The 22,494-nt window shown below is 56.1% G+C and overlaps 1 protein-coding gene across 1 annotated transcript in view; it reads right to left on the bottom strand.

Moving 5' to 3' along the window:
- HCN4 (hyperpolarization activated cyclic nucleotide gated potassium channel 4) overlaps positions 1-22,494 on the bottom strand; it is a 95,946-nt gene that overhangs the window by 13,070 nt on the left and 60,382 nt on the right. The window contains exons 4-7 of the mRNA XM_063412717.1: positions 17,734-17,952; positions 6,199-6,345; positions 4,813-5,053; positions 1,736-1,900 (exon numbers count right to left, since the gene is read on the bottom strand). Coding sequence (XP_063268787.1) covers positions 1,736-1,900; positions 4,813-5,053; positions 6,199-6,345; positions 17,734-17,952 — 772 coding nt within the window. The remainder of the gene's footprint in view (positions 1-1,735; positions 1,901-4,812; positions 5,054-6,198; positions 6,346-17,733; positions 17,953-22,494) is intronic.

Here is a 22,494-nt window from a genome sequence, read left to right as displayed (position 1 = left end):
CATCCCTGCTTTTCAAGAACTGCTGTTCCTCAGCTTCAGAACGATTCCTGCGCTTCCAGAGCGTCTCAGCAGAATGCAGTGACCTTGAATTCCTTCAAAAGTCACACGCTGGTACAGAACTACTGCACTGCTCCCTCTGGACAGTGCAATTCCAGAGGAAGGGAAGAAATGCCTTGTTTATAAAGTCAGGGAATTCCATGGGACCTGCCAGCTCCAGCAGGGTGCCCAGAGCTCCCCTGGGCTCTGTGGGGCCATGACAGCCGAGGGGAGCTGGGCACCACCAAGGGCTCTGCAGGAGCCAGGTCACAGGAGTGGAGATGTAGAGTTAAGGGGGCAGGCAGCTCTCGAGGGCGAGTGCCAAGGACAGCAGGGCACAGCAGGACTTCCAGTGGCATGGGCACCAAGGCTGTCTCAGGCCAGAACAGCAGAAGGAAGGGGGGCCGTGGCAGAGCCCTGCAGCAAAGGGCCTGTTGTTCCACTTGCTCTGTGTCACCTTCTGACCTTCTGCTGACATTTGCAGCTGTCTGTGGGAGTTGTCCCTGGGGAAGAGGCACGTGAGGCTCTCTGTGCTGGGTCAGAATTTTCCATGGGTTCCAGGTGCGTGTGCAGGGCGCAGAGCACAGCACAGGAGGAACAGGATGCTCTGCCCAGCTGATCCCACGGGCGCAGAGAGCACCAGGCTGGGAAGCTGAGCACCACTGAGCACCCAGACCTGCAGAACTTTAGATACAGCCAATTGGCCCAGCCCTGCGTTGATTTTACATTTTCTCTGTGGTTTGTACAGCCTCATTGAAATGACCCAAGTGCTGGGCCTGCTGCCACTTCCACCTGGGCCTCCTTAGCCTGGGCTTTGCCAAACCGTGTCTTCAGCTCAGAGACTTTTCCTCAGGGGTGGCACTCGGATTTGCAGCAGGTAATGAGATGCACAGAATCAAATGTTCCTGGCAGGAGAAGCCCCAGAGGCACTGCACCCCTTGCTGGTGTGCCAGCTTAGTCCCTACACCCCTCATCACCCTCCTGGCCCTCTGCATTGTGCTCAGAGCTCCTGAGCTTTCCATGCAGGAAGCAGTGGGAATGCAAGCACTGTGAAGGGATGGATAAGGAGATACAGGAGTTAGACTGGGACCCAAAATGCCCCTCAACTCTGCAGCCTTCTTGCATGGCCTCGCATAAGTCACTTCATCTGTCTGTTAAACACCTCTGGCTGTGACCAAGGAATGTTATCCTGGTCTTTAGCTGGGGAAGACACACCTGGACAAGGATGTTTGCAGCACAGCTTGTGTCTCCCACGGGACAGGGAGCAACCTGGGGTGGGGCACTGTGAGCTGGAACAATCACAGAATCCCAGAATAGTCTGGGTCACAATGGACCTTAAAGGTGACCTGGAGTCCAGGCCCCCTGCCATGGGCAGGGACACCTTCCACTAGCCCAGATTGCTCCAAGCTCAGTCTAACTTGGCTGTGGACACTTCCAGGGATCCAGGGGCAGCCACAGCTGCTCTGGGCACCCTGTGACAGGGCCTTACCACCCTCACAGGGAAGGATTTCTCCCTAATATCCAACCTAAACTTACCTCCAGTAGGTTTATATTGGAGTTCTTGAGGGAGCTGAAGTTGGACAAGGAGGGTCAGGCTGGGATCTCCTTCACTTCCCAACTCAGCACAGACCTGAGCACCAAGCCTGGAGGGGGCTGCCAAGGCAGTGGGTGAGGAAGGAAACTCTGCCCCTGCACTCACCAATCCTGTCCAGCCTGTCCAGAGCCACGGTCTCGAAGGCTCTCCTCATCATGGGGTACTCCTCCAGCACCTCGTTGAAGTTGTCCACGGACAGGGAGTAGAGGCGGCAGTAGGTGTCGGCGCGCACGCTGGCCGTGCGCCGGCCACGCGTCAGCAGGCAGATCTCTGCAAGCAGGGAGAGGTGAGACAGGGCCTGCACACCTGCACCGCCCTGCAACCCTCCCTGCACCGCCCTGCAACCCTCCCTGCACCGCCCTGCAACCCTCCTGCACCGCCCTGCAACCCTCCCTGCACCGCCCCTGCAACCCTCCCTTGTGCTGCCCTCACAGCCTCCCTGCACCGCCCCTGCAACCCTCCCTGCACTGCCCTCACAGCCTCCCTGCACCGCCCTGCAACCCTCCCTGCACCGCCCCTGCAACCCTCCCTGCACCGCCCTGCAACCCTCCCTGCACCGCCCTGCAACCCTCCCTGCACTGCCCTGCAACCCTCCCTGCACTGCCCTGCAACCCTCCCTGCACTGCCCTCAGCCTCCCTGCACAGCTCCCACAGCCCCCCTCCCTGTGCCACCCTCCTGTAGGAAATGGATTTGTAGAGAATTCTCAAAGCCTGACACAAGGCTCACATGGTCTTGTGCATCTGTATGCAAACTTTGAGATAAGAAATGCTGACTTAGAAAGGCCAGGGAATAGGATGGACATAGTTGAGAGAGAAATGGAACTGGAAACAAGTTTCAAAGGATGGCCTTGCAAATAAGACTGGATACTTTGGAGAAACAGAACTGTGAAAGGTGCATTGTAGTAGAACCCACATGGGGTAATTTTAGATCATTGGCTTTAACGCATCAACAGCACTGTGTGGCAAAAGCTGATAGGCCAAGAAACGCTTATAATGTTTTGTAATTAGGAAATAGTTTGCTTCTGATTGTGAAGGTGTGAATTGTAACACCTGCACTGTGTCACCCTTCACATGAGACCAAAAATGCAATAGAAGTTTTTAAAACCCCTCTGAGTTGCCCCATCTCTGGGTCAGAAGGGGGTGCAATCCAACACCCTCCCACAGAAAACGCAGGCAGAGTTAACACTCCATGTGTGCACCAACATTCCAAAAAACGGGGCGCTCACTGGGGCAAGTGCCACCCACAGCTGCCCCTCGGGGTCCTGCTGCTCCAGCCAGGCAGGCAGGGTCTGTTCTGGGGGACCATTAAAGGCAGCACTGTGCGCTCACACTGGAGGAGCTGAGTTTCCCCAGCTCCTCGTGGGCGCTGGGAGCAGAAGGTCAAGCCGTGCTCTCACTGAAGCCAGTTCTCTCTAGGTTTGTAGAGAGGCTCTGTGCTGATCTGTGCCTTTGGTGCCTGGCTGTAGTTTTGATCCCTGGACCTGGAACATTTGTCTTTCTGCAGTTTCCAAAGATCTTCGTGTCTATGCCACAGGCACTGTCAGGGAAAGTACATCAGGGGCACCTCCCAGCTCTGGGTGTATTTCCACTGCTGCCATGCACTCCTCAGTGCTCAGCTGCTTACAGAACACAAAGCCCTGCATTCAACCACAGCTCCCTGAACACTCAACACAGAGCTCCCACACCCTGCTTTTGTGCTGCTCACACAGAGCCTGGGCAGCAGAGACAGGCACTTCAGGACAGATGGTGTGAGCTGCAGAGTGACAGCACTCTGCTCCCTGCAGTGCTGGGTGCCAATCCTCCTGCACCATTCCTTGGATTCCTGCTGAGCCTCCCAAAGCCCTGGCACAGCAGCAGCACAAGGTTATGGGAGTGCTCCTAGGCTGCTTTCCCAAGGAATTGATGCTAGGAGACAGTGCCACGTGTGTGAGGAGCTGTGATGGAATGTCACGGGCAAGTTCAATGCCATCTGTCAGTCAGGGTATCCTGACTCCAAATGCCAGGCTGGGAATCCCTGGACCCACGCAAGGTGCAGACAGGTTGTTTCACATGAACCAGGGGTAACAGGAGAGTGGGAAATGCATAACAGGAATGTTTTAGAGGAAAGGCCTCCCAGAAGGGAAGGCAAGGCAGGTTTTGCTCTGTCTCCCCTCAGATCATCCAAGCTGGTGCAGTCAGAGCTCGCCCTGGAGCCTGCCTGTGTGGGGCTGAGCTCTGCACAGGCTCTGACAGGAGAGGGGCTTTGTGCTGCTCATGAGAGCAATGCCCGAAATCCTTCCCAGCCTCCTGTGGTCCCACTGCTCCAGGGCTCTGCTGCTGAGACACTTTGCCTGCCTGCTGACCCCAGGACACTTTGCTGAGCCACAGGCAGGGCAGGTGAGGGACTGGTTTTCCCTCTGTGTGTATCCAGCCCCTCCAGGCAGATGCCAGGCAGCAGGAGTAGGAATGTGCCTGCAGAACTGAGAACAGGCCATTTTTTATCTTTAGGGTCTCAGCCTCACCAATCTGTCAGAAAGAAACGAACCTGCAAGAACCAAGTTTCCCTGCAGTGTTTTGCTGTTATTTATGACCCAGGTTCTGCAGTGCCCACCAGCCACCTCCCCCTGCACCATCCCCTCTCTGGGAAGATGCCCAGAGATGGAGGAGGAGGTGCTAGGGGTCAGTCCCACATGGATCCAGGAATGCCTGAGTGTGGGAAATGGATTTGTAGAGGATTCTCAAAGCCTGACAGAAGGCTTACATAGCCCTGTGCATTTGTATGCCAACTTTGAGATAAAGTATGATGACTTAGAAAGGCCAGGGAATGGGACAGACATTGTTGAGAGAGAAATGGAACCAGCAACAAGTTTCAAATGGTGACCTTGCAAATAGACCAGATATTTTGGAGAACTACAACTATGACGGATGTATTGTAGCAAGATCCACGTGAGGTATTTTAATAGATGCTTGGCTTAGAAGTATTAGCAGCATTGTGTGGCAAAAGCTGACAGGCCAAAATATGCTGATAATGTATTGTAATTAGGAAATAGTTTGGCTCCTGATTTTGATGGCCTGAATCACAAAATACCTGTACCTGCTCACCCTTCCCACGAGACTGAAAATGCAATAAAAGCCTTCAAAGCGCCTCCCAGGAGCCCCGTGTGTGAGCCAGCAGGGTTTGCCAGCCCCTGGCCAGCACGCACCTCCAAAGTAGGAGCCGTCGGCCAGCTTGGTCTCCTTGTTGCCCTTGGTGAGCACGCTGACCACGCCGTGCTGGATGAAGTACATCTTCTTGCCAATGGTGCCCTCCCGGATGATGTAGTCCCCGGGCTGGAACACCTCGAACTTCAGCTTGGTCAGCATGGAGGTCACAAAGTTGGGGTCTGCGTTGGCAAACAGGGGCATGGAGGCCACCAGCTTGCGGCAGTTGAAGTTGATGATTTCCTGAGCAGCGTGGGGTGAGGCAGACAGAGGAGGAGGAGGGGACAGGCAGCAGAGAGGACACACATATGGTTAGTGAGCACCTGATGGGCTGGGAAGATCCCCCAGCTGACCTGTGCATTTACAGGGGGATGAAGGGGCTGTGCCTTGCTGGCTGCCCTGATGCAGGCTGGATGGGCTCGGGATGCTCAGAGCACGGAGCAGTGCTGGAGCCAGCACCACGCTCACTGCCTTCATCCCTTGCCTCCCCCGAGCAGGGACCACGCTCCAGCCTCCAAACACACCCAGCATTCCTGTTCCTGCAGGAAGCCCTGGGCTCTGAGGGAGCACAGCAGCGGTGAAATGTTGTCTGACAAAGCCCAGGGCTCCTCTCTGGCCAGGTGTCAGAACTCACCTTTTGGCCCCTCATTCTCTGCTACCCTTGCTTGTCAATGAGCTGCTAAACAGCACAAATGTGCCCGGGAGGAGAATGATCCTGGGCACTGGGGACAGTGTCAGGAGAGGAGGAGAGGTGCTCACCAAGCACTGGGCAGAGGCTGCATCACCAGCCCTGGCTGAAGAAAGCCCCGCTCAGCTGTCACCAGAGCGGGCTGTGCCTCCCCTGGGGCTCCGTGTCACTGCCAGGGGTGACAGCTCAGGAGCTGCTCTGTGCCCTGGCAGCTCCCACTCAGGACGTGGTGCTGAGCCCGTCACCCCAGCCAGCTCTCCATGGGAATGGGACAACTGGAGCGGGAAGAAAGAGAGCTGGGGAAGCATCTGCCTCCCCCACGGGGGTTTTCAGAGGGGTGCCCTTTGAGACTTCAGCAAAACCAGTCCTAAATTCTGGCTGGCACTTGCTCAGCTCTTCTCTCTCCCGTGGAGGGACATTGCTGGGGGACAAAGACAGAAGGCAGGCCCCTTCTGGAGCTGGTGGGTGACACACTGGTGACAAACTAGGGACAACCTGGCTTCAGCTGGGAAGGAAAGGGAGCCACTCTGAAGGCTACTTCTTCCTGTGACTCCCCCTCTTACAGCCGGTGGATGGGGCACGGATGAGGCCAGCACTCCATGCTGAGTTTTATCCAAATACACGAGGTGGGAGCTTCCTGAGGAGCTGCACAGCTGCCAGCGGTGCTGAGAGGTGCCCTGCCCGTGCCCTGCCCTCTTACCTCGCGCAGGGGCTCGCTCAGCTCCCCCAGGATGCTCTCCTCGTCGAACATCTTGCCCTGGTAGCGGTGCTCGTAGTAGTCGTGGATGCGCTGCCGCATGTCGGCGGGCAGCTTGTGGAAGGACATGTACTGCTCCACCTGTTTGTACTGGGCAGGGAGACACAGGGACACAGTTACCAGCACGTGCCACACACGGGGCTGCTCACCGTGTGCTGGCCCTGCCTCCTTCACCTCAAGCAGGGCAGTGTGGAGCAGCAGGGAGGGCCTGTCCTGTCCGTGGGGAGTCGCAGATTACCCGGCTGTGTTCCCCAAATGGCTGCCCCATGTTTTAACTCTCAAGCTCACCCTCAGCCAGGTGCCCTGTGGAGATGCCTGCTCATTGCCTGGGTGCTGAGCAGCCTGTGCTCCCCTCCACACAGCCCCAGCTGGGAGCAGGGCTCTCCCCAGGCAGTGCTGAGTGAGGGCTGTGCAGGATGGGAGCAGGAGGGTCCAGGTGCCCCCAAGGAAGGTTTTTTCATGGCATGTGGCAGGACAGGGGCCAGCTGGGCTCCAGAGCTGTCACAGAAGTGCAGCCCCAGGGCCTGCACCAGGGGAAGCACAGAGCGTGCCCTGGGTGTGTGCTCATAGCCAAACAGAGGGGCACACCACGGATCAACAGCCCGGTTACTCAGCTGAAGCTGCACTACCCACCCTGCTGCTTCTCCCCTCTGTGTTCCTGCTGCCCTGCCACGATGGAACCTCTGCTTTCCCATGACTTTCTCCCCCTTTCCTTCATTCCTGTGCTCCATGCACTCACCCTGATCCATCCACATTTTTACCTGATGTTTCTCATTCCCATGGAGTCAGTTCCAGCGGAGTACAAGGGCATGCTGTGCCCGATGGCAGAGCAGCTTTGGGGATGAATGGTGATTTCTGTGAGCAAAGGACACCTCCCCAAGGGCCAGGGCCCTGCTGCCCTGCAGGTGCTGCAGGCCAAGGTGTGTGCAGGGAATGGTCACGCTCCTTTCACTGGTGGCAGTACAGCACACAGTCCTTAGTGAGTACTGCACTAATTGCTGACAAAAGGACTCTGCTGCACCTTTCCCAGCCCTATTTCCCCTCTCCTCCCTAATAAATGTGTCCCTGAGCGTCCCTGTAGTGCAGCTTGAGCTGGAGAGCCTGATTAGTGAAGTTGTGCTTGTCACAGCCCCGGGTCCTGCTGCAGGGACAGCCTGTGCTGGCACTGCCAGCTCCTCTGCACCACGCAGCAGAGGGCAGCCCTCCAAGGAGCCAAGGTGGCAGAGGGACACTCGGGGCTTCCTGGCATTCCCAAAGCACAGGAGCTGCCTGGAAATACTCCTGATCCCTCCAGCCTGACCATGGGCAGGGCAGTCACCACGTCCCACAGGCACGGGCCCCTGCCCTTTGTCACCTGCGTGGCTCAGGCTCTGTAGGGACTGGCTGTGGCAGCACAGGGTGTGCTGGGAGCCCAGAGAAAATGAGGGAGGGAAAGGAAAACAGCAGCTCCCTTGTGGGCAACTCACCCAGGGAGAATTTTGGAGGTTATGGCCTCCCAAGCAGAAAGTTCCAGGGTTTTTGGCTCATCTAACCATAGATGTCCCCTGCCACTGGAGAGGCTGTGCAGCCTGAGACACCCATGGGACCTGGCACACCAGGCATGGGTTATGTGGGGCTCTCATATGGACAGGGAAATCATCAGGCACGAGCTTCTGCTGACTCAGGTTTGTTAAATTCATCTAAAATCCACAAAGAGCTCTGCTTGCTTTAATGCTGCATTTTTGTTGAATAAAATTTGCTGAAAATATCCTCTTATGCTCTCAGCTTTAGTGCCGTGATCGAGCTGGAGCAGTGACCAGTGTCCCCAGTGTCCCCAGTGTCACCAGTGTCACCAGGTGCCTCTCCTCACCTGCTGCAGCCACCTGTCCCTACCCCTGCCCTCTCTTCCACTGGCACTTGCTGTCCATCTTCAGCTGCTCTTTGCTCCCTGGGAAAAACATCCCCACGCTCCAAAAACCCAGCAGCACGGGCTGGATGGGGTGACTGGGACTCTGCTTATTCACCACTGAACGTGGATTTATGGCTTTGCAACAAAGAGCAATAAATTACTGCTCTGCAGTGTCCCCGGGGCCTGTCAGAGTCCCCTGCCACCGCTGTCCCCAGATAAGGCTCCCAGGGAGAACAGGACAAATTTACTTCCCCACAAATAAAGGTGCTGCTTCCAATTGCAAATGAAAATCAGGGTTATAAAAGCAAGCTGTGGGATGAGGAACCATCACTCTCTGTCGTGGTTAAGGAGAGGGAGATCTTGTCTCTCCTGCCTCTGCTGGTGCTCCCTCCTCTCACCATGAGGGTTTTGGGGCCCTCAGCTCTGCCTTGTGCAGAGATGGGGTCAGAAATGAAAGCACCGACCCCTTCTTTCCACGTCTGAGAAAATGCAGATTCACTGGGGCTTTCCCCCTTCCCCTGGAGCTGCTGAAGGCCCCACTCTGGCAGCGCCAGGCAGGTGAGGCCACGCTCAGCTGGCCCTCTCTAAAGCCACTTGGTGTCCCTTTGCTGCCTTCCAGTCGTGGTCAGGCCTTCCCCTCCTCCCTCCTCCTCCTCCTCGTCTGCTCAGCCTCCCACTTGTCTCCCTGTCCCCAGCCTGACCTGAGCTCAGAGCTTAGTGGCCTCTCTGAGTTCAACTAAAAACACTCATTTAGGAATTATTTAAATCTCTCTGAAGACAATTGAGCCCATTTAAATCCCAGCTCATTTTCTTAAGTCTGTTTTTCCTCAAATAGCCCTTGAAGGAGGTATTAATATATCAAAAGGAAACCATTTAGCTGAGTATTTTTGCTTCTATAGCTGCCCACTTTCCTCCTCTCTCACCACTTCCCCTCTACCAAAGCTCCCATCACTCACAGCCCAAAGTGAACTAAATATTTTTAACTCTTCCACGCCCTCAGTATCCCTCAGGAGGGATCCTCCTCTCCCTGGCAGGGATAAATTGCTGAGCAAATCCCTTTCCTTGCCCCAGTTCTGAAGAGGGAAGCCACCACGCACAGAGGGGGATTGCTGGGGTATCCTGTGCAGGCTCCACGGCCCCCGAGGGTCCCTTCCCACCCAGCACATTCCGTGATTCTGGCACTGCTCGGACCCTGCCAGGATTAGGCTGAGATCACCGTGGCACAGGGTTTAATTCCAGTCACACATCTCCAGACCTGGAGCCCATGGAGGTCACCAGAGATGCACCTGTGGAAGGAGGAGGAGGCTCCAGGGGAGCATTTCAGCTCAGGGCAGGATTGGGGTGCTCTCAGCAGGGTATCCCTGGAGGCTGGGGTGAGAGCCCGTCCAGGGCTGGGGCTCTCCAGGTGGATCAGTGCTCCACAGGGGAAGCATCAGCTCATGGGAGTCACCACATGGAGGGTCCTGACAGTGGAATCTTTGTTTGATTTTCTCTGATCTCTGATTAGAAGTCCAACAGTGCAGCTCCCCAGCATTCAGGAATCATCACACCCAAGGAAATGCTCACTTCTGGAGTTTTTTCTCTCCTAAGCCATTCATATTCCCACCCTTGGGATCTGTTCTATCCTACATCTTACTCCCCATGGCCATTCTCATGGAGTCATAGGGCTGCAGGAGGGGTTTAAGGGAAGAACAGTTCTGTGACAAAAAATCTAGAAGCTACCTCCCCCCTGCAAGAGCATTATGTGATGTCCTGGTTGTGAGCCTTTCCAAAGGCTGGATTAATTGATTCCTGTACCGTGGCCCTCGCTCATTTTGCCACCAGAAAATGAGTTTGAAGTGTCAGCTCCTGGAAAACCTGGAACACTTTTTCCCTTACTGCAGGGTACCTTGGGGAATTCTCTTCCCCAGAGTCAGGCTCCTGATCTCTTGCTGTGGTACAGACAATTCCTGGAGCTTTTCTCCCACTTTCTGTCCAGAGTTCCTTGCACTGGGGATGGCCGTGAGTTGCTGCCCCTCGCTGTGCATCAGCTCCTGTCCAGGCAGGGATTTTGGACAATCCCATTCCTGGGCAGGATCAGTAATGAGCCTGGTGAAAGCCTCGTTTGCCTCTGACATCTCTGCTGCTCAGGGCTCTGAGGAAAGCACATCCAGGAGCTGTGGGACAATCCCTCTGCATGGAATGCTGTGGGTGCTATGGTCTAATGCTGTGCATCCCACGGGGAATGCAACATGGACAAACCTGCACATCATGGCTGTGGAAACTGCCCTTTTTCCCTGGGAATGGCCCCTGAAGGAATGCCTGGCTGGGCTGCAGAGGCCACATCCTGCCACAAGGCCAGCACAGGGCACTTTTGGCCATGGTCAGTGCACCTTGGGAAATGTCACAGGACATTGTGGAGATGTCAGTCACTGGATCCACACCTCTGGAATGGGACAGGGAAAAGGGCCCAGCAGAAGGGCAGGAGGGGGGAGATCAGGTGAGATGTGCCCCCAAAGGCTGGAGATGGGGACAGGGCAGCAGGGAGTGTGTGCAGGAGGGACCAGCACTGCTGGGAGCAGCGGGACAGGCGGCCCTGGGGGAGGCTCTGCACTGCAGCATCAGCTCTTCATTTCTTTCTTTATTTATGTACGGCTGGAGTGCCAGCATGAATTCCCAGACTGCTCCTGACATTTGGAACCCCTCCCTGGGCTGGGAGGAGCTGCTGGGGCAGGGACATTCCCTTGCCATGACAGCACAGGCGGCCCCAGCTGCCGCAGGTGTCACCGTGGTGGTCACAGAATGTCCTGCCTGCCTTCCAGGCCCAGGGTGGAGATGTCAGAATTGAGCTGCGAGCTCAATTTGTGACACGTTCTACAGCTTCAGAGGGGGCCTTCTCTCAGGAATGGGCAACCCAAGTTTAAAAAGTCCACCAATGACATATTCTCCTGCAAGAGCAGGAACTACTCGACCCCAGCCTGGTTAAGGCAGTTTGCAGCACAAGACATTCTGAAAAGAAGCCCTCGGGTTTTCATCAAACAAACATTTCTGTTTTATAACCAACCCAGGATTCCTTCAGGGAAAGGATAAAATAAACCTAAAACAACCGACACAATGCAGTTTCTGGCTGAGATGAACACGCCATTACCTGTTCTTACATTCTTTTGACTCTGCAAAGCAGAGACTGCAGAAAAGCAGAGCTGCCCCGGGGCAGTGCTGGCACCCCAGGGCCCACCAGAGGCCCTGGATGCCATCAATTATCAGCCTTGTTATCAACCTCGGGTGTTTTGATTGACAGTAATGTGGCACACAACACTACTCAGGCCATCTCTCCTTCCAGAGGGAAGGAAAACCCAGTGCTGGCATGACAGGATAAAGCCAGGCTCTCCAAACTTTTTCCAATTAGGAAATCTGATTACATTTTGCATTTGATTAAGTGCTGCAAACACCTTTAATTTCTGGAGTGCTGCACTCCCTGCCCTCTCCTTCACACACATTACCCAAGGAGTGAGTGAGCTCTGCAGCTTCCCTGACCTCCACCGTGGGTGCTGCCTCAAGAGGAGGCTTCTCCAGAATGTCTGTGAGCTCAAGGAATGTGGGAACAGTCCCTGAGAGCCTTCTGGTGACCAATCCTCCCGGGAATGTCCCTTCCAATCCTGCCCAGACGGGTGAAGGGTGTGAGGTTTCCCCGCTGCCAGCTCTGTGGCAGGGCAGCAGTGGGAATGGTGGCAGTGTGTGCCCACTGCAGCTCCCAGAGCAGCTGCCAGAGTCACTGCGCTGTGGCCATGTTCCTGTCCCTGTCCCTGGCTGTGTCCCTGTCCATGTTCCTGTCCCTGTCCGTGTCCCTGTCCATGTCCCTGTCCCTGGCCGTGTCCCTGTCCCTGTCCATGTCCCTGTCCCTGGCTGTGTCTCTGGCCGTGTCCCTGTCCCTGGCTGTGTCCATGTCCCTGTCCCTGTCTGTGTTCCTGCCTGTGTCCCTGGCCATGTCCCTGCCATGTCCCTGTGCAGTGTCCCTGTCCCTGGCTGTGTCCCTCTCCCTGTCTCTGTCCCTGTCCCTGTCCCTGTCTCTGTCCATCTCCCTGGCCGTGTCTGTGTCCCTGTCCCTGTCTGTGTTCCTGCCTGTGTCCCTGGCCGTGTCCCTGCCATGTCCCTGTGCAGTGTCCCTGTCCCTGGCTGTGTCCCTGTCCCTGTCCCTGTCCCTGTCTCTGTCCGTCTCCCTGGCCGTGTCTGTGTCCCTGTCCCTGTCCCTGGCTGTGTCCCTGTCCCTGGCTGTGTCTCTGGCCGTGTCCCTGTCCCTGGCTGTGTCCATGTCCCTGTCCCTGTCTGTGTTCCTGCCTGTGTCCCTGGCCGTGTCCCTGCCATGTCCCTGTGCAGTGTCCCTGTCCCTGGCTGTGTCCCTGTCCCTCTCTCTGTCCCTGTCCCTGGCTGTGTCCCTGTCCCTGTCCCTGTCCCTGTCCCTGTCCCTGTCCCTGGCTGTGTCCCTGTCCCTGGCCGTGTCCCTGTCCCTGGCCCTGTCCCTGTCCGTGTCCCTGGCCCTGTCCCTGTCCCTGTCCGTGTCCCTGTCCGTGTCCCTGGAGCCCCAGCAATCCCCAGGGCTCCAGCAGGGGTTAGTTTGCTCTGCAGGCAGGGGGTGCTCATCAGCACGGGCACGGTGCCACACTGGTGGCATCACCAGGAGCCCAGGCAGGCTCTGTGCCCCCAGCTCCCTGCACAAGCTCACAGGGAGCAGCTCAGAGCAGCCCAGAGCCACAGAGGGCTGTGAGGGCTCCTCTGCCCCGTGCTGGGGCTGCTCCAGGAGCCTGGGGAGGAGGAGAAGGACTCCAGCTCCTGCCCACTACCAAAGCAGATCTGGGATTCCCACTGCCAGGGGCTGCACCTGCATCTGGGCACTCAGCAACACCTGAATGCTTTTCCTCAAGTCAATTTGTCTAAATATTCCGAGGTTAATGAGACTCTGGAGCTCTGCTGCACCCTGAAGCTCTGCAGCTCTGGAGCTGTGAGTTCCACAGTTTCCTCATGGATCATTAAAAAGCCCAAATCACCCTTCAAACCTGCTGCCTATAGAACTCCAAGAAGGAGCAAAGCCTGCCTGAGCCCCAGGACAGGTCCCCAGCTCTCAGAGCAGTGGGCAGGCCAAGGGCACTGTCTGGATTTCCCTCCAACAAACACTGGGCCAACACCTCCAACAGGGAGAGAACATTGCAGTTGTTTCATTTCAGCCTTTCCCCTGACTAAACTGTCCCCGGTTCTCCTTGCTGAATTCGGGGTGTTGAAATGTTGAAGCTGCACGATGAAGGGCTTGGATGGGCAGAGCACAGGATGAACCAGGCAGAGGGGCTGTGTGAGGAGCTGAGGGGTGATGTCAGTGCTCTGCAGGGTTTCTGGAGTGATTCTCTCTCCAGTGTTACCTGCCTGCCCCCTGCAATCGTGCTGCAGCACGTGCTGCTTCAGGGTAACGACAAGGGAAAGTGCAAGTGCCTGTCCAGAGTCAAGAGGTATTTTAAGAACAAGAGGCACTGGATGGACTGCTCAGGGAGGAGGAGGAGCGAGGAAGGAGCGTGGAGAGCAGATCCTGAGGGGAGATGAGGCTCTGTGAGGAGAGATCCGGGCTTTCCTGGGCTCTGCAGCGCTCACAGCAGCAATCCCTGCCTCTCACAGCCCCTCCTCGGGGTGTACCTGGGGGGCTGACCCTCCCTGCACCCGCTGGGACGGCAGAGGGAGCCCGGAGCGTCCCTGCCCTGCTCCAAGGAGCTGCAGGGAGCAGCACCAGCACCTCCCCAGCCCTCAAGGTTACAGAGCGCTGGGGAGGAGGAGAGGGTGTGCGTGGTGACTTGACAGAAATACTAATCCAGCTGAGCTGCAGGATTAGGGAAAGAAATTACCAGGAGAACCTGCAAAAAGCATGAAAATAGCTGGGCAGATCTGGCTAGTTTATTCCTCTCCTGGGCAGGGAGCAGTCTTCCTCTGATGTGAGCCACAGCCACACAGGCTGGGGGTAATTCTGTAGTCAGGGATGAAGTTGAGGCTTGAGCTGATCCATGAATACCTGCAGAGGGTCTTGCACTCTGCTCCTGTCCTTGACCCCCTCCACCAGCACCTGCAGCAGCTCTGGCTCTCACTGGGCTCAAAACCAAGCTCCTTCAACCCACTGATGTGGCAGAAAACGAATGTAGGAGAAGAAAGGAGCTCAGTGAGGCTCTGGGAAGCCAGGAGGGCGTGCCCAGCTGAGCACAGTGCAGGAGCTCGGGCGTGTTCCTGGCAGAGCTGTCACATCGATTCACTCACACTGCACAGCAGCACCTCGGGAGGTGTGTCTGGCAGAATCCCCCAGGAAGGACCTGTGGGGTGTTGTCTCATGTGCAGGAAATAGATACCAGTGTTGGGTGCAAGGATAGCGAGGAGTTAAACCCAGACTGAGGTTAAGAGAGGAGATCAGCTCCTGACCCTGCTGCTGACGCTCTGTGACCACGGGGAGCTCTGATGGCACAGACAGGTCCCTTGTCCCTTTGCCTCTGGGGTCCAACAGCCCCCTCAGAGAGCCCCATCCACAGAGCTGTTCCCATCTGAAGCTCTGCACCGTGGCTGTGCCCCCTGCATGTGCCGGGAGTGCTCTGTGCCTCAGGGGACTCTGCCCTGGCACTCAGGAACCTCAGCACCTCCCCGGCCTGGAGGGGACATTCCCTCTGAATCCTCCAGGGCTCCTGCCACCCATGGATCCCACCCGGCTCCCCGGCCTTGCACAGCCAGCACAGCATGATGTGAGGGGCTCCAGGAGGAGATTTTGACAGGACAGAGGTTGAATGTCCTCAGTGTTCAGAGAATCCAAGGCAGAGTGAGACAAGCCTGCTCCTGAAGCCAGCAGACAGCACAGCTTGGCTTTTATTCCTCTTTTCCAAAGCCCTGCTTGTCCAAGGGAAGGACCAGTGGGTTGGCAGAGGTGTGGACAATCTGAAACCTCCCCAAAAACCCGCTCCTGAACCTTGTCCTGAGGGTCCCACACAGCAGAGCCTCCCAGGGCATTGCCAGCTATAACCTTCCCTCATGTTGGTGTTTGTGCTGTTCCTCTCCCTCTCCTCCGTGTCCCTTTCCTTGGCCACTCCCAGCACAGCTCCAGAGGCCCCCGCAGGCTGAGCTGTGCTGAGAGACAGGCAGAGCCCACATGGTGCTCAGCAGAGGTCTCTCAATTGCTGCTGGCTTCTACCAATCGACCTCCAAACTTGTTGAGATTCTCTCTCTAATCTGCTTCACCAGACACTTTGTCCCAGGAGGACTGAACTAAATTGAGTTGCAGGGCTGCAAATCACGCAGCAGCCTCATTTTAATCATGGCTATTCAAGTGCTAAGGAATGCAGAAAGTAAATACATATTTGTTTTGAGGCCATCACTTGTCCCATTTGCAAGAGGAAAATGAACATAGTCAATCCCTGAGGCTTTGATCCTCGGAGGATAACTTGGGAAATGAACCTGCCATAGGAAATGCACCCTTGCTTCAATCCTCTCCCTTTGTCTGTTAACCCTCTCACATCCCCACGTTCTGACAAGGCTTTAACACTTCCCACTGTCCCTGCCACCTCCTCCACAGTCCCTGCTGGCTCCCTGGGGCCGATTTCCTGAGCACTGACTGCAGTCCAAGTGCCAGGGCTGAGCCGTGCCCTTGTGGGGAGCGCAGGCTGGAGCCAGAGCGCGGAGTGCCCAGTGCTGCAGGGGCAGTCTTGGCTGTGCCAGGCTGGCCAGGTGCTGGGGCTTGCAGAGCAGCCCTTGACTCCTGTGCTGCTTCAAACACATTTGAATAAATGCTCTGCATCCCGAGATTTGATCAGCCTGCATTCCCGGTGCTGCAGTGTCCTTCTCTTTGGCGTGCCCTGCTCTCAGTCGGGATCAGCCGTAACACAGAGCTAAAACTCTGGATGCTCTGGATGCATCCCAGGCCTCCACGCTCTTCTCCTGGGCATTCCCCCTCCTTTAGCTCTGGCTGTGGTTTGGGATCTTCCCAATGCTCCAAGCATGAGTCAGCCTCTGGTCTTCTCTGCTCTCCCTCTCTGCCCTGCTCTCCTCCCGCTGTAATCCCTGTGTCTCAAACCTGTTCCAAGGTCATCCCACCACCTCCCTGAACTTAAAATTCACCTGATCGGTGCCTGCTGGTCACAGTTTCCCCACCTGAATCACAGCTTCCTTCTCACCTAAACTGCACCTGGCAGGCTCAGAATACAGCAATTCCTCTTCTTAATCTCCAGATCAAATGTACCCACAAGACCCTGGCCACAGAACCTCCCCAGCGCCCCCAACTGAGGGCAGCTGCTTTTTTTGGATGCCCTGCCCAGCTCACAAATTCAGTGACTGTGGCAGTGGCAGCCTGATCAGATGTGACATTTCTGGCTGTGCCCTCCATTCTGCCATCCAACAATGGTGCCATTAATTCCACAGCTACCTGGGGAACCTGCTCCGAGCTCCCGAGCCCTGATCTGGGCTTTGGGGGTTGTTCTGCAGCTTCACTCAGGAGCACTGGAGTGAATAATCTGGATACTTTCACAGAGAGCACTTGCTAAACAAAAGTTGTTCATTCTGGAACATTCACTTGGGGTTTGAAACAAGATGTGGGAAAGGAAGAAGTGGCTTACAATTTTAGGTACTGGTGACATTGATAACGGTGGTGTACAAAGGCAGGCAGACACAACAATCATCTCCTTGCCCTGCTGTAAACTCATCCTGCTGCTAACTCATCCTGCTGCTGTTAACTCATCCTGCTGCTGTTAACTCACCCTGCTGCTGTTAACTCACCCTGCTGCTGTTAACTCACCCTGCTGCTGTTAACTCACCACACTGCTGTTAACTCACCCTGCTGCTGTTAACTCACCACACTGCTGTTAACTCACCCTGCTGCTGTTAACTCACCCTGCTGCTGTTAACTCACCCCGCTGCTGTTAACTCATCCTGATCCTGTTAACTCACCCTGCTGCTGTTAACTCATCCTGCTGCTGTTAACTCACCACACTGCTGTTAACTCACCCCGCTGCTGTTAACTCATCCTGCTGCTGTTAACTCACCACACTGCTGTTAACTCACCACACTGCTGTTAACTCACCCCGCTGCTGTTAACTCATCCTGCTGCTGTTAACTCACCACACTGCTGTTAACTCACCCTGCTGCTGTTAACTCACCACACTGCTGATAACTCACCCTGCTGCTGCTAACTCACCCTGCTGCTTCCTCCTGAGGGCTATTGGAGTGGATGGATGGGGATGAATGGCTAAGAAACAGCACCCTCTCACATGGACAGTCCAGGCTCCCTCTGGACAGCAGAGACCAACCTGAGCTCCCTCTGGACAGCACAGAGACCACCCCAGGCTCCCTCTGGAGCACAGAGACCACCCTGAGCTCCCTCTGGACAGCACAGAGACCACCCCAGGCTCCCTCTGGAGCACAGAGACCACCCCGAGCTCCCTTCAGACAGCAGAGACCACCCCGGGCTCCCTCCAGACAGCAGAGACAACCCCGGGCTCCCTCTGGACAGCAGAGACCACCCCGAGCTCCCTCTGAAGAGCACAGAGACCACCCCAGGCTCCCTCCAGTGGGCGCAGAGAGCACACCGGCCCCAGCAGGGCTGTCCTTACCTTCTCCTGGTACTGGCGGCGTGAGGAGTCCAGGGACTGGATGAGGGCGGTGGCGTGGCCGATGAACATGGCGTAGCAGGTGGCCCCCACGATCATGCTGAGCATGGTGAGCCACACGTCCGACATGCCCACGGGCGCCTGCTGCCCGTAGCCGATGCACAGCATGTGGCTCATGGCCTTGAACAGGGCGTACGAGTACTGCTTCCCCCACGAGTCGTTCTGCAGGGACACAGGGCACAGCTTCAGCACGGGGCACACGGACACAGGGCAGGAAAGCACCCCTGGCACTGCACCCGAAAATCCCCGCTGGAGCCACCTCGACATGCTGCACAAGAAATCAAATTCTTTGGTGGCTGGGAGGGCTGGGGGTCTTTGAAAGCTAGAAGGCTATGGAGACTCAACCCCCAAACTTCTCAGAGCTCCCAAAACTCCTGTATCCCTCACTAAGCCCCTACACCTCAGTGTCCCCATAGCCCCCAAAACTCCTGAATTCCCCACTGAGACTCTACCCCTCAATGTCCTCAGAGCCCCCATAACTCCTGTATCCCTCACAGAACCCCTACACCTCAATGCCCCCATAGCCCCATAACTCCCACATCCCTCACAGAACCCTACACCTCGATGCCCCCACAGCCCCCACAACTCCCATATCCCTCACTGAGCCCCTACCCCTTGATGCCCTCTGAGCTCTCACTGCCCCACAAGCCCATCTCACTCCTTTGGAAAAATAATGCCAGATTCCGTGATCTGAGATCACCACTTTGGCCCCGGTTTTTGAAGACTCCATGTGCCTTTTCCAGCAGGGAAGGCAGCCAGTCTGCCCCACTTGTAACCCAGCTAAACCGAGATGATGCACTGGGAGATTTTCACAATGACCCTCGTGTGGGAGAGGGAACTGAAGCAAACCATTTCCTCCCCTGGGAAATGGACTAAGTGAGCACTGTAACAGAGAGGCTGCCAGCAGCGGGATCTGAGAGCGGGGAAAATCACTGCCCAGCAATTTGGGAAATGGCCAGGATCTCTGGTCATTACTGGAGAGATGAGAAAGGCAGAAAATGAAGTTGATAATGTCTGGACAGCAAATTCTTCTCAGTGCAAAACTGGGCTTTTTCAGAGAGCTGAGGAATTACAAATGGTCTCATTTGAGAGCAGCAATGTCCTGCCAGGAGAGGTGTGCTGGGACACCTCGTGCTCTCCACTGCAGCTCCCACAGGCAGCACCTCAGCAGAGACATCATGGCACAGGGACACTAAACCAGCACAAGTCCTGGTGATTCTCATTAGCCTGAGCTCACAGAACGGCTCCAGGTGCATTTGCCATCCCGTGGGTATTATTTATCTGCCAGCAAGTTCTTGCTGTGAAACCTCGATGAGTAACTGCTCTGTCACCACACGTGGCTCTTACAAGGATGTGGAAATGCCTCTGCTGGGTGACACTCGTGGCAGCACTGGGCACTCCCCAGCTGCTCTCTGTTCCTGGGAAGGGGCCAAGGTTAAGGATGGAGCCCTGCAGACACATGTGCCGTGGCACATGGAAGGTCACTGCACAGGCCTGCTGGTGGCTGGTCAATAAACAAATTCTCCTGTGACCTCCCTCCAGAGCACCAGTGGCCAGCAGTGCTGGGAGCTCTGGAGTTCACTGGGCACCTCCTGGAGGTATCTCTCAGGTGGGTGATGACCTCTGCAAGCAGCTCTCAGTGCCACTGATGCCCACGGAAACTTTTCACTGCTCTTACGGGGAGCAAGCAGTGACAAAGCTGGCTGGGAGCTGTGGCACAGGGCTGGAAGCTCTGCCGAGGGCTGATGCTTGCTTAGGAGATAAGCACAGGGACAAAGCCAGCTGATAGCATTACCTGGCCAGATTCAGTTTCATTATGCAAGACAGGCTTGATTCCCACTGCAACGAGAAGGGCAAAGCCACACAAGTGACATCAGAGCTGACACGGGAGCAGTGGCACAGCCACAGCCCAGGAGAGACTGCCCCTGCTCCCTGCCAGCGCCAGCCTGTCTGGGCACACCTCCCAGCAGAGCAGGAACCTGGCAAAAACCACCCTGGAGCCAGGAGAGAGGGGCAAGAGACAAAGTGGCCAGTGATGGCTGCTGGGTGTGCCCTTGGCTGGTGTGTGAGGAGCTGCAGCCCAGAGGGACAAAGGACAGGGCAGGACAGGGCAAAGGGGGTTTGTCCCCTGGCCAGGGCACAGGAGAAGGGCTGGAGGTGTGAGGCCAAAGGAGTGACCCCTCATGCCCCTGTGCCTCCAGGCCTGTGCTGTGGCTCTGAAGCCTGGTCAAAGAAGCGCTGGGTGCAGTTTGAACCTGCAGGTTTTGTGGTGTTTTGCAGACCCACGTCTGCTCCATGCGGGCAGCGGGCCTCTCACACAGCTCTCATCCTGCACTGCCAGGAGCCCCCTTCCCACAGCCCTGCAATCCTGGCAGGATGAAGCCATGGCCCTGCACTAGGGCCTGGCAGCTGCTGTGGCCTCCAGCTATTGTCCCTCATCCTGAGACAGCAGCAGGGAGCTGGCACACTCCCTGCAAAGGTGGGCAGCACATTCCCAGCAGTACTGGGGCACAGGGAGCAGTGCAGCTGTCCTGTCAGCAGTCCTGTCTCATCCTTTGCTGAATGAATTCCTTCCCCGTTCCTCACTGGGTGTTGCAGGCGTGCTGCTGCCCTCTGAGTTCAGTGTGGCAGTAGTTTAACAGGGCAGCACATTTCCACCACAGACCTGAGATTAGAACAAAGGAAACTGGGCTGAAATTCCAAAGGGAATCTGGGCAGAGAGAGCAGTAACAGCTGAGCTAGCAACCTGGCTGCCAGGGTCTTTAGTGGCTGTGAACATCTGGGCACCAGGCAGGCTCGAGGTTTAAAAGCCATTCTTCCAGCAACTTGCTGCTCAGGAGTGCTGTTTACGAGGAAGCTTGCCACTGTTTTGTAGGAATTAGTCATCCCAAACTCTTTAACATCCAACATGCTGAGCCCCTGCAGCCTGCACAGACACTGCTGGCTCCCTGGAACAGCAGAGCTCCGAGCCCCAGCCCGGTGCCAGGGCTCCTGTGAGGACAGGCTGAGGGGTGACAGCAGAGCTGCAGGAACACACGGAGCTCTCCAAACAAACCCCCAGCACCGAGCTCTACTGGGAGAGCACGCCAAGGACTGCTCAGAGAGAGGCACTTGTGTGAAGGGGAAGCCTTTCAGAGCAATTACCTTCAGGTACCAACTGTGAAGAGCACTGGATGCTCTGTGATGATTCTTCACTTACAGGTCTCAGTACCTCTTTAGTTTCCAGGCTTTTTGTTTTCCACAGGATGAGCAGACAGGTCAAGCCCACAGCACTTTAGGCCAGACTAGAAGAGGCTGCACATGCAGTGTGGACAGGGGTTTATCAGCACCAGGTGCCTCAGGCTGCCACAGCTCGTTCCCACAAGAGCCATACCCTCTCCAATACCCCACTGCACCAGTCCCCAGGGCAGCAGGGCTGCACCACTCCACAGATACTGGAGTGGCTAAAATGGCCCATCAGGGGAGGGAAATGAGGCCTTACACTGCACGGGGAAAATGACTCCTCTTTAAGCAAATCCCAAAGCAGCAAAAGCGGAGCTACAGATCTGTGCCTGCTCACAGTCAAGAGGGGCTTATCTCAGAGGCACAAAGAGACTTTGCAAAAGGGAGTGAAATGACTTTGAAGCAGTTTCTCAGACTGGTTTGTTTTTAACATCCACACTGGCAGTGCTGGAAGGGCTTCTCTGGCATTGGAGTCTGGCCTGCCTTTGAATACCTGGAGACACTTCCCTGGAATGCTTCAAAGGCACTGCTGGGTTCTGTAGTACCTTACAGAAGCACCTGAAGGCAAACCATGGTGTCTGACAGGGTATTTTGGTTCTGATGTACATGGGAGTGTGTCTGGTGGAATCCTCTGGTTGAATCCTTTACTTGAGATGGGTTAAGACACGGAAAAGCACTGGAAATTCTTGGGATAGGGGAATAATCCTGGGGAATAACGTTATGCCTGACTTACACCACTAACACTTGGAGAACTCAGGAGCTGTCTCTGACCATCCCTGCCCACCCCTGGGACTGCTGGGCTGGGAAAAAACACCTCCTGACCCAGTTTAAAGGATGGGAATAGCGTGGGAACACATGGAGATGAGACAGTCAAACTTCACCTGGGACAGAACCTGCCTGTTCTGGGCTTGTTCCAAGGGAAGCTCCACACGGCCTCCACCTGACAGCAGGGATCTCCTCAGGGCTCTGCGTGCCCCTGTCCAAACTGTCCCAGGCAGCCTTTCCTGGGAGCCCTCCCAGGCACCCTGTGCTCCTGGAGATCCAGACCTGGGCACCCACACCTTGTCCAGGCACCCACACCTTGTCCGGGCACCCACACCTCGCCTGGGCTCACAGTACCCGTACCCAGGCCTGTGTGTGCAGTGTTTCTGCCTCCTTCCAGCCCTGCTGCTGTCCCATCCCATGCTGCTCCCAGCTGGCCTCCCTGGACAGCCCCTGGAGGTGCCTGTCACCCTGGGAAGATCAGTATTACCAGGTATAGGAGTAATAATTACTGTTCTGCCCTGCCCACCCTGGTCTGGACTGGTTTTGGCCCCAGCTGGGGAGGGCACTCCCTGTGCCTGTCACCCTCAGCTCCAGGTTCTCACCCCACTGGAGCAGCCCTGCTCCTGCTGCTCCTGACAGACTTTATCAAACATGGAATCTCCTGCAGATTCCTGTGCCTGCTGAGGGAGCCCAGGAGGGATGTGCTGGCCCAGAGGG

This window comes from Prinia subflava, chromosome 15 (genome assembly GCF_021018805.1).
Source record: "Prinia subflava isolate CZ2003 ecotype Zambia chromosome 15, Cam_Psub_1.2, whole genome shotgun sequence".
NCBI classification, from domain to species: domain Eukaryota; kingdom Metazoa; phylum Chordata; class Aves; order Passeriformes; family Cisticolidae; genus Prinia; species Prinia subflava.
The sequence above is the reverse complement of the archived record's forward strand: the minus strand, read 5'-3'. Positions and strand labels throughout refer to the sequence as shown.